A 21,813-nucleotide genomic window follows, 5' to 3' on the forward strand; every position below is an offset into this window, starting at 1 on the left:
GCAGCTGGAACCCTTAAGTCATGAAACAAGGCTTTCTACTCAGCAGGGAGTTGGAACAACAGGTAGCTGATCTGAAACGACACTTTGAAGAAATTAATGTGAAATTCCAGGAGGCCTCCAGACTTATGGCTGAACGCATTGGTGGAGCCCACACCTCTCAGGAAGGTCCTCCTGTTAGCTAAACAGCTGAGAGCCCAAGCCCAGTGCAGAAGATGCGCCCTTTGCAAGAAATAACCATCCGGAAAGATTTCCGCATAGATGGTCAAATAGGAGAAAAAGGGCAGAAAGACAAACTGTCCTACATCAGTCTATCACACCAAGTAGAGTTGGGACTAGAGAAAGGATACTCAGACTCTGAAATTAAGGAGGCAGTAATCCAGGCTATCAGTCCCGGGTCTAGCGTCAGAGCTAGAAGGAAGAGCAAGGAAGGCTGGACTGGCCCTGAATCAGTTGATGATGGTTCTGAAGAGCTACTATGAGGAGGAAGATACTCCCGAGTCGTATTATAAACTGATGAACATTACGCAAGACGATAATGAGACCTCCCAAAACTTTCTATTCCGGGCTATTGAACTCAAAGATCACCTGTTGGCAGCCACACAGGAGGAAGGACTCAGAGATCACTTTGGGGCTGAACTCATAAAACGGAAATTCCAGAGATCAGTAACCACAGGGTTAAAGAGTGACCATGTCAAGGTGGCTCTGAGACAGTACTTGGAGACAGGCCCGGACTGGGACAAAAAATAGGCCCGGGCAATTTAGACTGAGCAGCCAATTTTCCAGCAACCGCCCGTTCGCGAGGGCAGTTGGTGACGGAATAATCACAGAGTCAGTCCTCTGCACTGTAATGTAATGGGGGCACTGTGATATAAAGTGAACTGCACTGTAAATGAAACTGTAATGATTACAGTCCCCCTGAACAGTGCAGTTCCCTTTTCATCACAGTGCCCCTACCAATCACAGCCTTCCATTACAGTGCCCCTTACAGTCATGCCCCCTCATTTTTCTCTGTAATCACAGTGGCCCCTTTTACTCTCTGCCTCCCCTGCACAGTCCTACCTTTGGCAGGGCAGAGGCAGGATTCAGCCTGTGTGTCCTCTACCATCTCTCCCACCCCTCCAACGATGTCCTCCTATAAGCAGAGTAGGCGGGAGGAGCTGTAGATCAGGATTATATTAACGGGTGATTACCTGCTTGTTGATATTAAGACTCCCACTTTATTGAACCTGTATTACCATTGATTAGGTCTTTCTGCACCAAGGCTGTGTTCTCTTCTTTTTTCACCTATAATATTTTAGGTTTTCCCATTTTCCATTTTTCTTTTTTTCCTTATTCCGGTTTCTTACTCTTTGTGTTCTTTCATTTTTATCCTTTATTATGTTATCCTTTATTATTATTTTTTTCTCCTTTTTTTCCTTTTCTTTTATTATTATTTATATATTTTTTTATATTTATGTTTTATTATTTTTTTTCCACACTTTATTTATATATTTATTTTTATTACTTAGTTAATTGTCTTTACTTGTTTTTTTTTTAAAGTGTATTTTCATCCATTTTTCTCAGTTGCACCTTATCCTCTTAAATTGTCTCCTTTTCCCACTCATTTCTTCCTTTTTTCCTATTTTCATTTCTCTATATTCTTTATCCTTTTTTATTTTTGACTCATATTTTTCTCATTTTCCTCTCCTTTTTCTTTTTATTTTTTTCCTTGTTTTTCTCTTTATATATCCCCCCTTTTTTTCCTCTATCTGTGCTTCTTCCTTCCTTCCCCTCTTCTTCCCCCTTTCTGCCGCCATTCATTTTTAATCTATTCACACTTTCCTGTGTCCTCCATTACTCCTTTTATCGTTTACCTGTTTTCCTTCTGTGCCTCCTTTCCTTGTCTCCTGATCTGATGGCTTCACTTCTCTCTATGCACGTTTACTTTCTTCTCACTCCTGTTGGTTTTTTTGAATGGACGTAATCTGCCTGGGTGGGCAGGGTCTCCAGACATCATACGTTTCCATTACATGAGCGGCCCCAGCCCTGGCAGCGTCCCCGTTGCCTAGCTATTGCCGGCAGCAGTGCGCGTGCGCGGACAGCAATCGCTGTTTTGATTGGATCCGACCTGCTGCCTAGCAACCACGGATCCCTGCACTCATGCTTTTCAGTGTCTCTGGCTCCTCCTGCCCCTGCTCTGCTGATAGATTACATTGTCGGCAGGGCAGGAGAGCCTGGAGAGGAGACACAGGCACAGCCGCACAGCGGGAGGTGACCGCGGCCTGTGTTAACCCTCTCCAGGCCGTGGTCAGCGCTTACCCACCGCTGTGCGGCCCGGTCATCACCAGATATCGGACTGCGGCCCCAAGATTGATCCCGGCGGGCCCGGCCCACCGGGCAAATGCCCGGTGTGCCCTATGGCCAGTCCGGGCCTGCTTGGAGAACCCCTCCACGTCAGATGAAGTTCTTAAAGAGAAGGGGAACGTAGCAGAAAAAGTAGAGCTTGAGAGAGACCAGAAACAGAGGAAACTCCACCCTCCTAGCTCTTCCTGTGTTGAGGTGCGGCAAGTGGATGCTCCCTCGGATGTCTGGGAGCCCAGTGTACTGGCAGCAAGGGCTGAACAAGGATCATGGCTCTCGCCCAATCATCACCTTTCCGCAAGTCAGACCGGACTGGAAAAGTTGCTCCAGACCCAGAGAGAGATATTGGAAATGATGACAATACTGGTGACTCAGCTGGCGAACCCTCATTTGGAGAAAGTACTATCGAAAGAAACCCCAGAGACCTTTGACCGCCCTACCAAACCCACACCTAGAACTTGCTTTAAATGTGATGGGGTAGGACATCTCAGGTGAATGTGCCCGGAGCCCAGTGGCAGAAACAAAGTCCAAACAGCCGACGGAAAACTTCAGAGGGCCCCAGTGAAGGAGTCAACTGGCTGCCCGGCTATTGGAAAACCTCTTACACCGACTCCAACTACCCTATCCAGCATGCACTGCATATCAGAGTGTAGTGCAGCCGATCCCACTCCGGAGCAGTGGTGAGGCTCTACTTCAGTCGTCTAAAGGCCTCCTCACACTCTGGGGTCCACTGATCCTGGATAGGGTATAAAAGGGACTGCAGCGGCCATATTTGGTCTCTTGGGACCACGCTGCCTGCCTGTGCGGAACTGTGAGGAGGTTCCTGGGATACATAGGCAGACAGTCACCGCAGACTGCAAACTGGATTGTTTGCGAGGTGACTTGACAGAGCCTGAGAGCGGGTGATCGGATTGACGAGACTCGGAGACGCTTGTCGAAGTAGCGGAGGACTGGATCCAGTCAGCGGGGCGACACGGAGCATCTGGCCCAGTCTAAGCTGAAGCAAGCTGCAGTTACGGGACCCAAGGCATCATCCAGAACTCTGATCCAGTTGGTGAGCAGGTTACGGCCCAGCGTTTGTTTTTACGGCACGCAGTTAGACTCACTCCCAGGCCTTGCTGGAACCTGTTGTTCCACGGAAGCGTAACCGAGCAACTGACATTTAGTAGGCTTGAGGCCTAGTTCACTTTAGCGCCCAAGTGCGATTACAAGTTCTTGGAGTTATACCTGGAGCATTTTAAGTTAACTTTCCCACCCACCCCTTTGGATTACAAATACCTGAGGAACTATTTATGCTAGCGAAGAAAGAAGATAAATGAGAAAGTACTCTAAGTGAGGCCTCATGTAAAAAACTTTAAGTAGTGGGAGCTCCCAGGTCCAGATAATAACATACTTATATATTGCTTACTGTATTTGTATTGTTGATTCATACTGTGCTGGCGTCCTACGTTTGGGACGACAGTGCAGGTTCTGTAACCATCTGTTTGCAATACTTCCAGTAAAGGTATTTCTGGTTAAGAATACAATTGTGTGGCATACTGTTTTCCCCCCCAGGTGGAGCCAAAGGATCCTGAGGGATCAATACAGGTACCTGATACTGTTTCATATTGTACTGTATTATTATTGTACCACAGCTGTGTCAAGTGGACAGAGTTACGTTAAAGGGGGGTTTCTCAGAAGAGTGCAGGCCCAATTCAAACTAGCAGCTCCTTCAGGGGTCAGTGCTACATGGGATTGTATTATTATTATTTTTTTTGGTTTAACTAGATGGACTTGTGTCTTTTTTCAACCTGACTAACTATATAACTATGACATTGGTGGCACTGCGTAATTCATTAAGGGACTTTCGTTCATTTCTATCTAAATTATCTTGACTTTTTATGCCCCAGTTAATTGACTTAAGGTCAGCATGAACCAAGTCCACAAATAGACTTGCTCATTTATTCTCGCTGAGATTCGGCATTCTTTTGAATTTCATGTTTGATCTTGTTTTTTTCTCTTTCATGAATTGGTTTCTACCTCATCATCGCTATTTTTACATTTCTCACTTTCATTAAATAATTCAATTAACTCTACTCAACTCTTAATGCCTGTTTTTTCCCGTCACTCTGGGCTATGTCCGTACTCCTTTAGTTACATAGTAGGTGAGGTTGAAAAAAGACCATCAGGTCCAACCTATGTGTGTGATTATATATCAGTATTACATTGTATATCCCTGTATGTTGCGGTTGTTCAGGTGCTTATCTAATATTTTTTTGAAACGATCAGTGCCCCCCGCTGAGACCACCGCCTGTGGAAGGGGAGACCACCGCCTGTGGAAGGGAATTCCACATCCTTGCCGCTCTTACAATAAAGAACCCTCTACATATCTTTTCTTCTGTAGCTCTAACCCCCGAAGGTGCTGCTGGTTAGATTTGGGCTTACCGTTACCTTCTGTTCTACTCGCTTCACATCTAGGGGTGTCCCGTGGTAGGTGGCCCAGTAACTCGAGAGACTGACAACAGATCCACTTGAATGGATTTTATTTGCAAAACGTAGACAATGAACAGCCTCTTAAATTGGGATTGGAGGGTTGGAAAGGAAATTCAGGTACGCTTAGTGTCAAAGTCAAAATGTTGAAGAACTTGCTTACTTTGACTTCATCCAGAGAATAGCCATTCCCAACTGGATGATCACTCAGGTTGGATAGTCCCTCTCTCACAAGGACTAGCAGCCAACAAGGTGCTTTACTCAGGAACAAGTCTCTGCCACAGACGTTGTTGTAGAACACGTAGGGAAACTAAACTTGTAGAACACCCGTGTGATATCTGGATCTTTCAGCCAGCTTGGCGATATCCACAAGACCGGATTCTCTTGGGTACTCCAGCCCTTCCAGGCTCTTACTAAGAAACCAACCCGTACGTGGTCTTCTTCTGAAGAGTCCTCCCCTGGAATGCTATGAAGTTAATGGGTCTCTCCCAAACTGCAGACGGCACCCAACCACCTCAGAATCCTCCTTTAGTTTCCTTGCCTCGGGCTAGCCAGCCCCGAGACATCAAGATCGGGTGGATCCGCAACCCCAGGCCTTAGCCTTCCTTGGGGCTGGTCAGGAGGACCAGGACCATGAAGTCAGTACATCATTCTGGACCGGAACCCTGGAACCACGTGACATCCGCATCTTAAATACCCTCTCCCAGAGAGCACAGCAACACTCCCACTGGGCAGGCTCCGAGAGAGAGTAACTTAAGCACCTAACCAGACCATAGTTCAATGCCTGCCAGAAGAGACAGTGCCCCCCGTGGTCAGGCGGAACATCTCACAGTCCAGTCAGACTGATGCTGAATTCCAAATTTAGACAATTGTACCCAAACCAAACTGCAGTTTAGGTATAACCTTAACTTTGAAAAACGCTACACTTCAAATTTTAATGAGTGACCACGAGTCTTGTTAAACTCTCTTCAGCAAAAAAGTTTTATCTCTATTGGGGTTTCACCAGTCCGGTATTTATATATTGTGGGGTCACCAGTACGGTATTTGTATAATGAAACCATATCCCCTCTCAGGCTTCTCTTCTCCAGAGAGAATAAGTTCAGAGCTCACAACCTTTCCTCATAACTGATATCCTCCAGACCCTTTATTAGCTTTGTTGCCCTTTTTTGTACTCGCTCCATTTCCAGTAGGGATGGGCCGAACACCCCATGGTTTGGTTCGCGCGAACATGAATTTTATTATTATTATACATGATTTATATAGCGCCAACAGTTTACACATCACTTTACAATGTATGGAGGGGGACAACACAAATTACAGTACAGTTCAATACAAAAGGTACCTATATCCTTATATATGACCCTATATAAGTCGCCGTACAATGTGTCCCTGTTATTGCGGCCAGAGAGAGCATCGAGTCAACATCGCAAGGAAGAAGAAGAGAAGGTGACGGCGGCGACGACAGAAGACCGGGCCAACGCTAGTAAAAGAGCTGGAAGAAGAAAGAGGAGGCCCGGCAGAAGAACCGAAGAGGGGGACAAGACCCCGAAGAGCGGGACACGACCCCAGAAGAGCGGGACAAGACCCCGAAGTCAGAAGAAGACCCTCGGACGGCGGCGGGGACGAACAAGAAAGCCAGGCTCCTCCGCTAGTAAAAGAGCTAGTAAAAGAGCAGAAGATAGTGGAGGAGTCCGGCGAGAAGACCCCCAAGACGGAAGAAGAGAAGGCCATGGAGCTGTCCAGTAAATTATTTTAAAAACTTGTGTTGTGTTTTTTATTTACACTTTTTTCACCAGGTGAATGAGTAGGGGTACATCGTAGCTAGTCCTGTCTACCTGGACTCACGTTCAAAATGAACGGAATTTTCTCTGTGTGTGGGCAAGTCCGTTCATTTCAAAAGTCTGGCGGACTAGCACACAGACGGCGGACAATTTTGAGACAAAACGTCTTTCTAAGTCCGCCGGACTTTTGGGGAAAAAAAGTCAGCCGGATCCCACACATGGGCAGATGGTCCGCTGGACCAAGTCTGCCGGATAGTCCGATCGTGTGTACACGGCATTAGAGTCAGTCACAAATCAACATCATGGGTCAGATGGTAGATGCACCAACTAGAAATAAAGCCTTACTGGATCTACTGAGTACCAACAAAACAGACCTGATTGTGGATGTGGAAATACGGGGCAATTTAGGAAACAGTGATCTCAGGTCAATTGGCTTCAGTATAAATCACACAAATAGCAAACATAAGGGGAATACAAAGACACTGAATTTCAAAAGAGCCAACTTCCCTAAACGACGATCCTTGTTATAAGGCATGAATTGGGATAAAATCTTAGGAAAAAAGAACACAGAGGAGAGATGGGTTTGCTTTAAGAGCATATTGAATAAGGGCATTAGCCAATGCATCCCATTGGGTAATACATTTAAAAGAGTGAACAAAAGTCTTGGATGGCTTAACTTCAATGTAAAAATGCACATAAAAGCAAAGGAGAAGACCTTCAAAAAATACAAGGTTGAGGGATCATCAGCAGCATTCAGACTTTATAAAGAATGCAACAAGAAATGTAAGGGTGCAATTAGGGCGGCTAAGATAGAACATGAAAGACACAAATCCTAAGAAATTCTTTAAGTATGTAAACAGTAAAAAAGGGAGGACAGACCATATTGGCTCCATAAAGAATGAGTAAGGACATCTAACCAAAACTGCAGTGTTTATCCTCATGACACATCAGAGGAAGCACCTCCATGGTTAACAGAGGATAGAATTAAAATTAGACTTGGGAAACTTAACATTAATAAATCACCGGGACCAGATGGTTTGCACCCGAGGGTACTTAGGCAATTCTGTCAAGTAATTGCCAGACCATTGTTGCTAATTTTTACTGACAGTCTACTGACTGGAATGGTAGCAGCTGATTGGAGAAAAGCCAATGTAGCTCCAATATTTAAAAAGCATCCAAAATACATCCCTGGGAATTACAGACCAGTTAGCCAAACATCAATAGTATGCAAGCTCTTGGAGGGGATGATAAGGGACTATATACAAGATTTTAGTAACGAGAACAGTATCATTAGCAATAATCAGCATGGATTCATGAAGATTAGTTCTTGCCAAATCTACTAACCTTCTATGAGGAGGTGAGTTGCTATCTAGATAAAGGAAGGCCCGTAGACGTGGTGTATCTTGATAAAGGAAGGCCCGTAGACGTGGTGTATCTAGATAAAGGAAGGCCCGTAGACGTGGTGTATCTAGATAAAGGAAGGCCCATAGATGTGATGTGTCTGGATAAAGGAAGGCCTGTAGACATGGTGTATCTGGATAAAGGAAGGCCCGTAGCCGTGGTGTATCTAGATAAAGGAAGGCCCGTAGACGTGGTGTATCTAGATAAAGGAAGCCCCGTAGACGTGATGTATCTAGATAAAGGAAGGCCCATAGACATGATGTGTCTGGATAAAGGAAGGCCCGTAGACGTGGTGTATCTAGATAAAGGAAGGCCCATAGACGCGGTGTATCTGGATAAAGGAAGGCCTGTAGACGTGGTGTATCTGGATAAAGGAAGGGCCGTAGACGTGGTGTATCTAGATAAAGGAAGGCCTGTAGACGTGGTGTATCTAGATAAAGGAAGGCCCGTAGACGTGGTGTATCTAGATAAAGGAAGACCTGTAGACGTGGTGTATCTAGATAAAGGAAGGCCCATAGACGTGATGTGTCTGGATAAAGGAAGGCCTGTAGACATGGTGTATCTGGATAAAGGAAGGCCCATAGACGTGATGTGTCTGGATAAAGGAAGGCCTGTAGACATGGTGTATCTGGATAAAGGAAGGCCCGTAGACGTGGTGTATCTAGATAAAGGAAGGCCCATAGACGTGGTGTATCTGGATAAAGGAAGGCCTGTAGACGTGGTGTATCTGGATAAAGGAAGGCCCGTAGACGTGGTGTATCTAGATAAAGGAAGGCCCGTAGACGTGGTGTATCTGGATAAAGGAAGGCCCGTAGACGTGATGTGTCTGGATAAAGGAAGGCCTGTAGACATGGTGTATCTGGATAAAGGAAGGCCCGTAGACGTGGTGTATCTAGATAAAGGAAGGCCCATAGACGTGGTGTATCTGGATAAAGGAAGGCCTGTAGACGTGGTGTATCTGGATAAAGGAAGGCCCGTAGACGTGGTGTATCTAGATAAAGGAAGGCCCGTAGACGTGGTATATCTAGATAAAGGAAGACCTGTAGACGTGGTGTATCTAGATAAAGGAAGGCCTGTAGACGTGGTGTATCTAGATAAAGGAAGACCCGTAGACGTGGTGTATCTGGATAAAGGAAGGCCCGTAGACGTGGTGTATCTAGATAAAGGAAGGCCCGTAGACGTGGTGTATCTAGATAAAGGAAGACCTGTAGACGTGGTGTATCTAGATAAAGGAAGACCTGTAGACGTGGTGTATCTAGATAAAGGAAGGCCCGTAGACGTGGTGTATCTGGATAAAGGAAGGCCCGTAGACGTGGTGTATCTAGATAAAGGAAGGCCCGTAGACGTGGTGTATCTAGATAAAGGAAGGCCTGTAGACATGGTGTATCTAGATAAAGGAAGGCCCGTAGACGTGGTGTATCTAGATAAAGGAAGGCCCGTAGACGTGGTGTATCTGGATAAAGGAAGGCCCATAGACGTGGTGTATCTAGATAAAGGAAGGCCCGTAGACGTGGTGTATCTAGATAAAGGAAGGCCCGTAGACGTGGTGTATCTAGATAAAGGAAGGCCTGTAGACATGGTGTATCTGGATAAAGGAAGGCCCGTAGACGTGGTATATCTGGATTTTTCAAAAGCATTTGAAACAGTTCCCCATAAACGTTTACTGTACAAAATAAGGTCTGTTGGCATGGACCATACGGTGAGTACATGGATTGAAAACTGGCTACAAGGGTGAGTTCAGAGGGTGGTGATAAATGGGGAGTACTCGGAATGGTTGGGGTGGGTAGTGGGGTCCCCCAGGGTTCTGTGCTGGGACCAATCCTATTTAATTTGTTCATAAATGACCTGGAGGATGGGGATGGGGTAAACAGTTCAATCTCTGTATTTGTTGACAATACTAAGCTAAGCAGAGCAATAACTTCTCTGCAGGATGTGGAAACCTTATAAAAAGATCTGAACAAATTAATGGGGTGGGCAACTACATGGCAAATCAGGTTTAATGTAGAAAAATGTAAAATAATGCATTTGGGTGGCAAAAATCTGAATGCAATCTATACACTGGGGGGAGAATCTCTGGGGGGATCTAGGATGGAGAAGGACCTGGGGGTCCTAGTAGATGATGGGCTCAGCAATGCCAAGCTGCTGCTAACAAAGCAAACAGAATATTGGCATTAAAAAGGAATTAATTCCAGAGATAAAACGATAATTCTCCCGCTCTACAAGACTCTGGTCCGGACGCACCTGGAGTATGCTGTCCAGTTCTGGGCACCAGTCCTCAGGAAGGATATACTGGAAATTAGGGATGGGCAAACGGTTTAGCCCAAGCATAAGTTTGGGCCAAACTTTGGTTGTTCGGATATTCTGCGAACACCGAACAATATGCGGTGTTTGGGGAAAATTCGGAACACCATTAAAGTCTAAGGGATATTAACATGAAAAATCAAAAGTGTTCATTTTAAAGGCTTATATGCAAGTTATTGTCATAAACATTCCCATAGACACCCTCCTAAACCTTGTGGACGGCCTTCCCAGAAGAGTTGAAGCTGTTATAGCTGCAAAGGGCAGAGCCAACTCAATATTGAACCTTACGCACTAAGACTGGGACGCCATTAAAGTTCAAGTGCATGTAAAGTCAGGTGTCCCAATACTTTTGGTAAGGTAATACAGTGTACATCTGCCAATTTGGAGACTGACGTGGTGTCTCCATCTATGTCATGGAGGGTCGTGCCCCATTGTAAGAAAGTTCCCCTTACAGTATATATAGCAAACGCTAATTGTGATGATAGGACAGTCAAAACTTGACTGCCGCAGAGGCACCCTACATATGTATGGGCTGCCCTCCCCATGGCGGCCCTGCCAGTATTATCACACCAGCATCAGTGTGGCCACCCTATGGGGGCGCCAGACCAATTTGCCTCCTGACCCAGTCCACCCCATAAGACTGTTGCTGCACTAAAAGTGTAGAGCAAGCTGGCTGGGGCTATTTTCATGTTGCTCTACCCCCCCCCGCAAAGTGCCGCCCTAGGCCCGAGCTTTGTCTTCCTGGGTCAAGATAGAGCATTGATTGCTGCACAGATCGCTAAAATACCTAATAGCTTAATAGCTATATCCCCCCCATAACTTCTACTACAAGCAGTTGTCAGTGAGGGAAAAAACACAATGTTTCTGTTATATCAATTGAAGAAATTGTGAAAAAAACAGAACATTAAAGTGACTAAAGGCCCCCGAAGCTGCTCTTCTGGGGTCCCCCGGCGCAGGGCCGTCTTTAATATTGATTGGACCCTGGGCAAAACTTTTCTTGGGGCCCCCCATGCAGTTTCGCTCTCCATCTGCTCTGAGACATACAATAAATAGCAGCTAGACTCAAAATCAGTTTACTGAATCATATCATGCAGCTAATGCAATTGGTTGCCAGAGGTTACAGTGTATCATTACCGCTCACTGACTGGTTGCTAGAGGTTACAGCACACATTACGGCTCACTGATTAGTTGCTAAAGCTTACAGCACATGATTTCTGCTTGTTGATTGGCTGCTAGAGATTACTGTGCATATGATCTCAGGGGGGCAAGATATACATATGAATGCCGCAGCTATTTACATATGAATGCTGGTAATTTACATGTAAACACAGGGTCTGCAGGTGAGTCATCTGTACACAACAAAAGGGTAGAGCTGGGCAGCATTAGTAGCAGCACTTCACACTGAGATATTGGGACACAGCACGGGACTAGGGATGAGCTTCGTGTTCGAGTCGAACATACGTTCGACTCGAACATCGGCTGTTCGCCCGTTCGGCGAATTCCGAACGTTATGGGCCGTTCGCGCCATTTGTGTGGCGCTCACGGCCCACAATGCACTGCGATGGCGCAGTGCATTGCTGGCTCATGATTGGCCAAGCATACACTGTGACCCCGCATGCAGCGAGGAGAGCCATGATTGGCCACAGGCAGGATGCCTGTGGCCAATCATAGCTCAGGCTGTGTAGTACAGCCTTGTGTAGTGTGTTGGCGTCTGTAGGAGTTAGTGGGTGTTCTGTGTACCTTCAACACAGCCGATCGTTATCGGCCTATTTTTCGTTCTTGCTCTTCTGTAGTGGTTGTTGTCTGCGTGCCCCGACCGCAGTATACACCGCTATATCCACCTATATAGCTAGCGATATATCTATCTTTTATAATAGAGCTTGCAGTCAGTGTTAGGAGATTGTGCGTGCTGTCTGCGTGCTCTGAACCCAGTATACACCGCTATATCCACCTATATAGCTAACTATCTTGCTCGTTTTAAATAGAGCTTGCAGTCAATTTGTAATCAGTTTAATTACAATTTTTGATGCAATGCTTTGCAGCAGGGCTAATTCCTGCTCTAAAACTAGAGTATATGGGAAAGGTTGCTGTGTCGTGGCACCAGTGCCAGCAGTCCAATAATTTTTCTGCCCCTGTTTAACAGGGGCATGTAATTACAATTCTTGATATAATATTTCACAGGAGGGCCCCTTCCTGTGCCCACCCAGAGTAACTGTGAGGACTTATAGTGTTGTGGCACCAGCACCACAACCACCAAAGGTCAATTTTTCTACCACTGTTCAACAATGGCATGTAATTACAATTCTTGATATAATCATTCACAGCAGGGCCCACATGCCTTAATAGGATAGGATGCATTAAGGTGAAAAAACATGAACCTTTACAACCCCTTTAATGAGGAAAACAAAAACGATGAAGATAAATTTGTGCATATATAAGACCTAACCCTCCATATGAAAATTGGAAGGTCAGTCACAATCTGCAGAGGATTGGGGGGGGGGGGGGGGGGACATTTCAAGAGACAGTAGTTTTTAGACCTGGCACTGTCATCCTTAGGTAACCTATCCTATTCCTTGGTTGGTATTTTGGTTAGTCAACTTTTCCGGAAATTAAAACCTTCAAAAAAGACCTATAACTCTTGTTTTCATTCAAATTTGGAGGAACTTTTAGGAAATGTATCCAGCGCATATCGCACTGTAAAATTTTTTTTTCCAATTGCCCCCCCCCATGTGGGATGTGTATTCTATCCAGTGCCGTAAATGCCACTCTCGGCATTTTATGATTGTATGTTTTTGCCACGTGGCCACCCACAGGGAGATATAAATGACCTATTTTTGCATGCTGTGTACATGTTTCAATATTCTCTTCCAGAATTTTTTTGTTTTTGTTTTCCTCGCGTAAAAGGAACCGCACTCACATTGTAACAAATAGACAATACCCATAGCGTTGCAATTTGTAAGTGCTTGGGCTGGAACAAATCACCATTCACAATTTTGTCCCGGGACAGAATATCTAAACATGTACGCAGCATGTAAAAAGGTCATTTGGAGACCAAAGAGGTGGATGGGGTGGTTCACTGTGTCAAAGGCAGCAGAGAGGTCCAGACGTAGGAGTACAGAATAGTGTCCATTCGTTTTAGCCGGCATGTGGGGACAGGTTGATAGTGGCACCATCCATCTTGACAGTGAAATCGAGGGCAGAGGCACGTCGGGGAAGAAATATTATGAGCTCAGTTTTGGATAAATTGAGTTTGAAGAAGTGGTGTGACGTCCAGACTGATATGGCTGTTGGTAAATTAGAGATGCATGAGGAGACTGAAGGAGTGAGCTGAGGGGTAAAGAGATAGATTTGGGTGTCGTCAGCGTAGAAATTATATTGAAAGTCATGAGAGGCTATCAGCTGACCCAGGGAGGAGGTGTAAAAGAATAGGAGAAGTCTAAGCCCTTGTACACACGGTCGGAGATTCCGACAACCAAATCCGTCGGATTTTGTCCGTCGGATTTTGTCGGACGGATTTTGTCCGAAACTGTTGCATACACACGGTCGGACAAAGTTGTCAGAAAATCCAACGTGATGACGTTATTTCGTTACGACGGGACTACGTTCAGGTTAGTAGCCAATAGCTTTGATGTAGGAATTTGATCTGAGCATGCGTGGCACTTTGTCCGATTCTCCACACATGATCGGAGTATGTCCGATCGGAGCATTTTGTCGGAAAATACTTCCGGCAAGTTGGAAAAGTTGGTCCGACGGATATTCCGACGGAAACAGTCCGATGCAGACCACACACAGTCGGAATATCCGACAAAATGCTCCGATCGGACACATTCCGACGGAATCTCCGACCGTGTGTACAAGGGCTAACAACAGAACCTTGGGGGGACCCAGACGAAGAAAGGAAAAGTAGTGGAGGAAGTAGAGTTGTAAGTGACACTGAAGAGAGGACCGGAGCGTAAATGGAACGAAGGGGAATGTAGGGGAGGGCCGGACATGACAGTGTGTCGAGTGACACACTAGTGGGTGGGGTTTTTGGTGAAAATAGGCGGGGCAGAGGAAGGGGAGCAGCCATTATAAAAAAAGGGGCGGAGTCGGGAGCGGGCAGTCGGTACGGAGGAGCACGCGAGGAGGCAGTTTTTCCCACCCACCCTCCCTATTTGGTTATGGTGTTTAGCTTTGGATGTGTTAATGGTTTTTCTTGTCATTTCAGGTTTGAACACGGTGGGTCGTCACGACAGCTGGTGGGTTGGCGGTATTTATTTGTTGGTCAGTGACGGTAGCAGTAATAGAGGTGGTAAAGTGGGTGGGGGGGGCTCATCGGTAGATGGCCCCTCCGGTATGTACATCAAAAGTTTTGATGATAATGGTGTTGTTGCACTGCGGGAAAGGTGGTTGTCTCCGAGCGGTACAGCTGGAGGCCGGTAAGGTTGTGGTAAAGGTCCTGCAGTGCCCCCTGGTGTGTATACATATATATGTATACGGTAAAAGGAGTTAGCTCCGTCACTGACCAACAAAATTGGGTAGGCCGGTAAGGTTGTGGTAAAGGTCCCGCAGTGCCCCCTGGTGTGTATACATATATATGTATACGGTAAAAGGAGTTAGCTCTGTCACTGACCAACAAAATTGTGTAAAACATGTTGTTTTATATGTGTGAGAGATATGTTTATTTTTGGAGTTTTTTATTTCGGTTGGTTTAATAAAGGCTGTTGTGGCCATTTTACTCCACAAAAAGAATGGTGTGGTCTCTTACTAAGGGGTAAGAAAGGCTGGGAGTAAAAGGGGCTGTATCAGCAGAGTGGGTCTTATCTGGGCTACACTGGTCAAGGTGCGGTGGGATAGTTAGGATGAGAACCAGCAAAGAGTACCGTCATAGAAACCAAATGAGTGGAGTTTTTTGAGGAAGAGGGGGAGGTCCACTGTTTCAAAGGCAGCAGAGAGATCCAAAAGTAGGAGTACCGAATAGTGTCCATTCATTTTAGCCGGCATGTGGGGGACGGGTTGATAGTTGCACCATCGATCTTGACAGAAAAGGCAGAGGAAGAGTCACGTGGGGGAGGAAATATTATGAGCTCAGTTTTGGACAAGTTGAGTTTGAGGAAGTGGTGTGACATCCAGACTGATATGGCTGTTAGTAAATTAGAGTTGTGTGAGGAGACTGAAGGAGTGAGCCAGTAAGTGAGGAGTGAGGAGTAGAGAGATAGATTTGGGTGTCATCAGTGTAGAAATGATATTGAAAGCCATGGGAGGCTATTAACCGACCCAGGAAGTGTAAATAGAGAATAGGAGAGGTCTAAGAACAGAACCTTGGGGGAACCTCGATGGAGAAAGGAAGAGGAGAGGAGGAAGTAGAGTTGTAAGTGAGTTGTAAGTGACACTGAATGTGCGGTGGGATAGGTAGGATGAGAACCAGCAAAGAGTACAGTCACGGGGACCCAAGGAGTGGAGTTTTTTGAGGAGGAGTGGGTGGTCCACTGTGTCAAAGACAGAGAGGTCCAGAAGTAGTGTCCAATAATTTTAGCCATTAGTAAATAATTTGTGAGTTTTAGGAAAGCAGTTTCTGTGGAGTGTCGAGGGCGAAATCCAGACTGAAGGGGAACAAGAAGTTTGTTCTCAGTCAGATGGTCGCTCGGTCGGTTGTAGACCAGAAGTTCAAGGCGTTAGGAGGAAAAGGGGAATAAGGAGATGGGGCGTAGGTTGTTAAGATTGGTGGGGACCAGTGAGGGCTTTTTAAGTATGTAGGCGTCTAGTGCATGTTTTAGAGAGTTGGGGAAGATGCCAGAAGAGAGGGAGAAGTTGAAGATGTGAGTTAGAGAGTATAAAATAGAGAAAGACGGAGAGCGTAGCATTTGCGAGGGAACAGGGTCCAGGGGGCAGGTGGTTAGGTGAGCGTTTTAGAAAAAAGTTTTGTAACTTTGTAAATAGTAGCAGAGTTGAATAAGGGAAGTGTTGATTGAACCTGTAGACATGGGGTGTTAAGTGAGGATGATATCCGTAGAGTAGAGATTTCATCACAAATTGTATCAATCTTATGTTTGAAGTGATTGGTGATCTCCTGGGCAGTGAATGAGTTAGTGTAGGGGTCTTCAAACTATGGCCCTCCAGTTCAGGAACTACAATTCCCATCATGCCTAGTCATGTCTGTGAATGTCAGAGTTTTACAATGCCTCATGGGATGTGTAGTTTCGCAACAGCTGGAGGGCTGTAGTTTGAGGATCCCTGAGTTAGTAGGTGAAGGCGGTGGAGGATGAAGAAGAGACTTTAAGGCAGAGAAGAGTTGACGAGGAGGGGATAAGAAGGTGTTAATGAGAGTGATGAAACAGGTCTGCTTGGCAGTGAGGAGGCAGGAATAGTCATTTTCGGAGGGCAGATTTGTATTGGTTTCTAGTCTATGCGAGACGTTGTCTTACGCCAGAAATGCTCAAGAGTGCTTCTACATTTATTTATGGCTTCTGGTGTCATCTGTTTGCCAAGCTTGTAGGGGCCGGGGCCTGATTCTATGTGTAGTGGGGGGATGGGCAAGCTGGTCTAGGGAAGATGACAGTAAGCTGTTGTAGACAGAAGTGACTAGGTTGGGGCAGGACAGGGGTGAGATTTTGTCATAGAGGTGGCGAGCAGCAGAGTAGGGAAGAGAAGGGTTGAGGTGATGAAGGTTTCTATTAGTAACTGTAATGCCGCGTACACATGACCGGACTTTGACGGACTTGGTCCGGCGGACAATCTGACGGACTTTGCAGCTGAGGTCCACCGGACTTTCAAATGAACGGACTTGGCCACACACGATCACTCCAAAAGTCGGTCGGATTCTAACGTGATGACGTAGAATAAGGAAGTTCATAGCCAGTAGCCAATAGCTGCCCTAGCATCGGTTTTAGTCCGTCGGAACCAGCACACAGATGACTGGATTTTTCAACCGGACTCGAGTCCGTCAGAAAGATTTGAAGCAAGTTTTATTTCTAGGTTCGCTGGACTTTTGGGAAGAAAAAAGTCCGCTGGAGCCCCCACACACGATCGAATTGTCCGACGGATTCCAGTCCGCCGGACCAAGTCCGTTGAGAAGTCGCGTGTAGGCGGCATTAGACGGTTTGGAGGGAGAGGAGATGGAAGACGGGGAGAGAGAGCGAAACTAATATGGTGGTGATCAGAGAGGTGGGGGGAGAGGATTATTGGAGAGGTTGCACGGGGTGCATAGATAGGAGAATACAAGGTCTAAGGCGTTGCCATCAGAGTGAGTAGAAGCCTGTGTCCATTGCTTCAGGTCAAAAGAGGAGGTTAGACTGAGAAGTTTGGACGTAGCAGTACTATTTGCATTAAGGCTGGGTTCACACTGAAGCGATGCGGGAACGCCGCGAATCCGCGGCGGGTTCCCGCATCGCATGCCTCCCACCGGCAGTTCACACTGCCCTATGCGGACTGCTGGGAGTGTCAGTGAAACCTTAATGACACCCCCAGATCAGTTTGCATATCGCAGTGCGATCTGCAAACTCGGACAGGAATCGGATCGCATGGTGTGAACACCCATGCGATCCGATTCTGCTGCGGACCAAAAAAAGGGTCCTGTGCGAGTTTGGAGCGGGTGCGATGCGAATTCATCCATACTATCTGTATGGCTGAACTCGAATCGCACAAGAGATCGGATGTGATTTGCACTGCAGTGCGGTGCTAATCACATCCAGGTCTCCCAGTCGCAGCAGTGTGAACCCAGCCTTACAAGGGTTTTGAAGTCAGCGAGAATGATTTTGGTTATTTCAGAAGAGGGAAAGTAGGGTAGCCAGGCAGAGAAGTCATCAAGGAAGGTCGATACTGGTCCAAGGGGGGGGGGGGGGGGGGGGGGGCGTTAGATGACAGCAATTTTTAGAGAAACGGGAGAAGATAACAAAAAAAAATAATATATATATATATATATATTTTTTTTTTTTTTTTTGCACAGTTGTTTGTCCTTTTATTACTTAAAACAATTGAAAGCACTTTAATGTTTAATTTATAGGGGTATGATGGTTTAAGGGCTTTCAATTTTATTAGATGATTTGTGATAATATATATATATATATATATATATATATATATATATATATATAAATATATAAATATATATATATATATATATATATATATATATATATATATATATATATATATATATATATATATATATTTTTTTTTTTAACAGCAAAATTTGTATTAATGATACTTGTATTTTTATCACAAACCATTTAATATAAAATCCCGTTTGGCTTTTTTAATTTTTTTTATTTTGTAGAACATTCAGAGAATAACTCAGCCACAAATGAAGGTCAAATTAACATAACAACCCTTGTATATGTTGTAAACATTTGTATCCCCCATTGATACTTCTGCTATGGCAAAAGTCTATCAATCCCCAGAGGTCACAGGTCATTTATTCCCAGAGAACTATTCCCTTATCACTTTCCAATTAGGAAAGTAAAAAAAATAAAAAAAATAATGCTTTTAAAATCATCAAGACTAACAGCTGCCCTGCTATAAATAGGGGTGGATATACATTTCAGTGGCAAAAGGTGTGAAAAAAAGGACTTCAGCAGGAGGAAACCAGCCCCACATTATGTAAAAATAGGTAAGTGATGATTTTTTTTGATTTTTTTTTTGGTTGTATTAGGAAATGTTATACAATTTAAATTTTAAAGGTTTAAAGGTTCAACCTGCTTTACATATAAAGCAGCATACAAATAAAAACATTTTTTTTTTCAGAAAGGGAAGAGGGCGACCAAAGGACAAGCTGAGCTAGCTGCACACCCCATAACAAACATGGAAAAAAGAGAAGAAGTTCCCCGTGGGTTTTTTTTTTTTTTTTAGCAGCAATGAGGATGCAAAAGATTCATAAAAATTTACTTGGTTTTATTGGTCAAAAAACTAGTCATACCATATACCATTGATATGCAATTAGCGAACCTCCAGCTGTTGCTAAACTACAAGTCCCATCATGCCTCTGCCTCTGGGTGTCATGCTTGTGGCTCTAAGAGTCTTGCTATGCCTCATGGGAATTGTAGTTCTGCAACAGCTGGAGGTCCGCTAATTGCATATCCCTGCTATATACAATACATGCAGGAATTAAAATGTGAGCTCCGGTGTACAGCAGACAATAGATCCTACTGTGGTAAAGATACAAGGTACAGAGTACAGATATAATGCATACATTCATTCTAAAAGAGTAAAAAAGTATTCAAATCAATATCCATTTTGTCATTTCAATAATAATCTGGCATGCTTAATACCCCAACGCATTTCAGCCTTGGACTATTTACGGCCTTCTTCAGGGGGGATTTTTTCTCTTATCTCCGCATTTCTGCAGGAATATCAAGATGACAATTATTTATCATTGAGCTATAGGACTGTTCTATATTCATGTACATTAACCAGTAATATTTACCCTTTACCAGAGGAGTCCTTTCCACATAAACCACAGTCTTTTATTCTAAAAGCCCCAAACAAGCTTCCTCCCTGAATGTGATTCCAGGAATCACTGCACACACGTCCACATCACACCTACCCACCTAGGTGGGGGCAGGGGGGGGGGTCCAGCCAGAGAGCCCACCGGCCTACAAGTGGTGACAGTGTTAGAGAGTCCACCCACAGCAGCAAGAGCGCCCACTATTGGGGGAGCAAGGCACCTGAAAGTAATGATTGACATAATCATGGTCTGTATTGTTACATAAACATGGCACATTTTTTTTTTTTTTTTGTATGTAGATGCACAGGGAACAGGTAAAACAAAAACATAAGGCATGAGATGCAATTTTAGTATGCACCACGTGCTCATTATTTATATGTTATATTAATTAATGAATTAATCAATGTAATATATTGAATACTTTTTAACCACTTCCCGACCGGCGCACGCCGATGTACGTCAGCAGAATGGCACGGGCAGGCAAATGGGCGTACCTGTACGTCCCTTTAAATTTGCCGCCCCTGCCGGCGGCGCGCTGGCGTGCCGGTTGGGACCCCCGTGAGTTCCGGTCGCGGGTCCCGCGGACTCGATCCCCGCAGGCATACCCGCGATCGTCTCACGGGGCGGCTGAACTGGGAGATGTAGTTATAAACAGCATCTCCCCGTTCTGCCTAGCAACAAGTGACGCTGATCTCTGCTCCATGTGATTGGAGCAGAGATCAGTGTTCACTAAATGAAAGCCCAGCCCCCCAACAGTTAGTAACACACCCCCTAGGAACACTTAACCCCTACACTGCCACCCACTGGTTAACCCCTTCACTGCCAGTGTCATTTACACAGGAATCACTGCATTTGTATAGCAGTGATTGCTGTATAAATGACAATGGTCCCAAAAATGTGTCAAAAATGTCCGACGTGTCCGCCGCAATGTCGCAGTCACAATAAAAATCGCTGATCGCCGCCATTACTAGTAAAAAAAAAAAAATTATTAATTAAAATGCCATAAAACTATCCCCTATTTTGTAAACGCTATAACTTTTGCACAAACCAATCAATAATCGCTTATTGCAATTTTTTTTTTACCAAAAATATGTAGAAGAATACGTATCGGCCTAAACTGAGGGAAAAAAATGTTTTTTTTTATATATTTTTGGGGGATATTTATTATAACAAAAAGTAAAAAATAATGCGTTTTTTTTTCAAAATTGTCGCTCTATTTTTGTTTATAGCGCAAAAAATAAAAACCGCAGGGGTGATCAAATACCACCAAAAGAAAGCTCTATTTGTGGGAAAAAAAGGACGTCAATTTTGTTTGGGAGCCACGTCGCACGACCGCGCAATTGTCAGTTAAAGCGACGCAGTGCCGAATCGCAAAAAGTGGTCTGGTCTTTGACCAGCAAAATGGTCCGGGGCTGAAAGTGGTTAACTAATAAGGAATATGTAAGGGGTTTATGGCATAGTGTATCATTACACATATTTTTATACACATTTTGTTATGAGGACACATTATATTTATCACATTTCACCTAAATGTAACATTGTGGTTTATTATCACTTTATTTTAGGCACTGATTTCAGCCAATTATAGACATGCATTTTTTATTTTTTATTTTTTTTCACAGGGTGTTTTCACTCTAAATCATTGCGGGCTCACCTGCAACACCATTTTATGTTAAATTCATCACACAATTAAATCACTATTTGGTAGCTTTAATAATTGATACTAAATGAATAAAATATATTACATTGACTATTAATTAACATAACATATAAATAATGAGCATGGGGTGCATACTAAAATTGCATCTCATGCCTTATGTTTTTGTTTTACCTGTTCCCTGTGCATCTACATACAAAAAAAATAAATAAAAAATTTGCTATGTTTATGTACCGTATTTATCGACGTATAACACACAACCCCAAGTTTAGGAGGGAATTTTAAGGAAAAAAACTTTTAGGAGGGAAGTTTAACCACTTACAGACCGGACCATTTTACTGGTCAAAGACCAGACCACTTTTTGCGATTCGGCACTGCGTCGCTTTAACTGACAATTGCGCGGTCGTGCGACGTGGCTCCCTAAACAAAATTGACGTCCTTTT

General features: G+C 44.5%; 1 protein-coding gene across 1 annotated transcript in view; it reads left to right on the forward strand.

Annotated features, from left to right (window-relative positions):
* The first annotated feature begins 456 nt into the window (after window positions 1-456).
* Window positions 457-21,813, forward strand: part of LOC143973748 (olfactory receptor 51E1-like) — a 54,513-nt gene continuing 33,156 nt past the window's right edge. The window contains exons 1-2 of the mRNA XM_077474591.1: window positions 457-710; window positions 14,500-14,510. Coding sequence (XP_077330717.1) covers window positions 457-710; window positions 14,500-14,510 — 265 coding nt within the window. The remainder of the gene's footprint in view (window positions 711-14,499; window positions 14,511-21,813) is intronic.

This window comes from Lithobates pipiens, unplaced genomic scaffold (genome assembly GCF_037356315.1).
Source record: "Lithobates pipiens isolate NorthernLeopardFrog02 unplaced genomic scaffold, aLitPip1_a1.2 Scaffold_94, whole genome shotgun sequence".
NCBI classification, from domain to species: domain Eukaryota; kingdom Metazoa; phylum Chordata; class Amphibia; order Anura; family Ranidae; genus Lithobates; species Lithobates pipiens.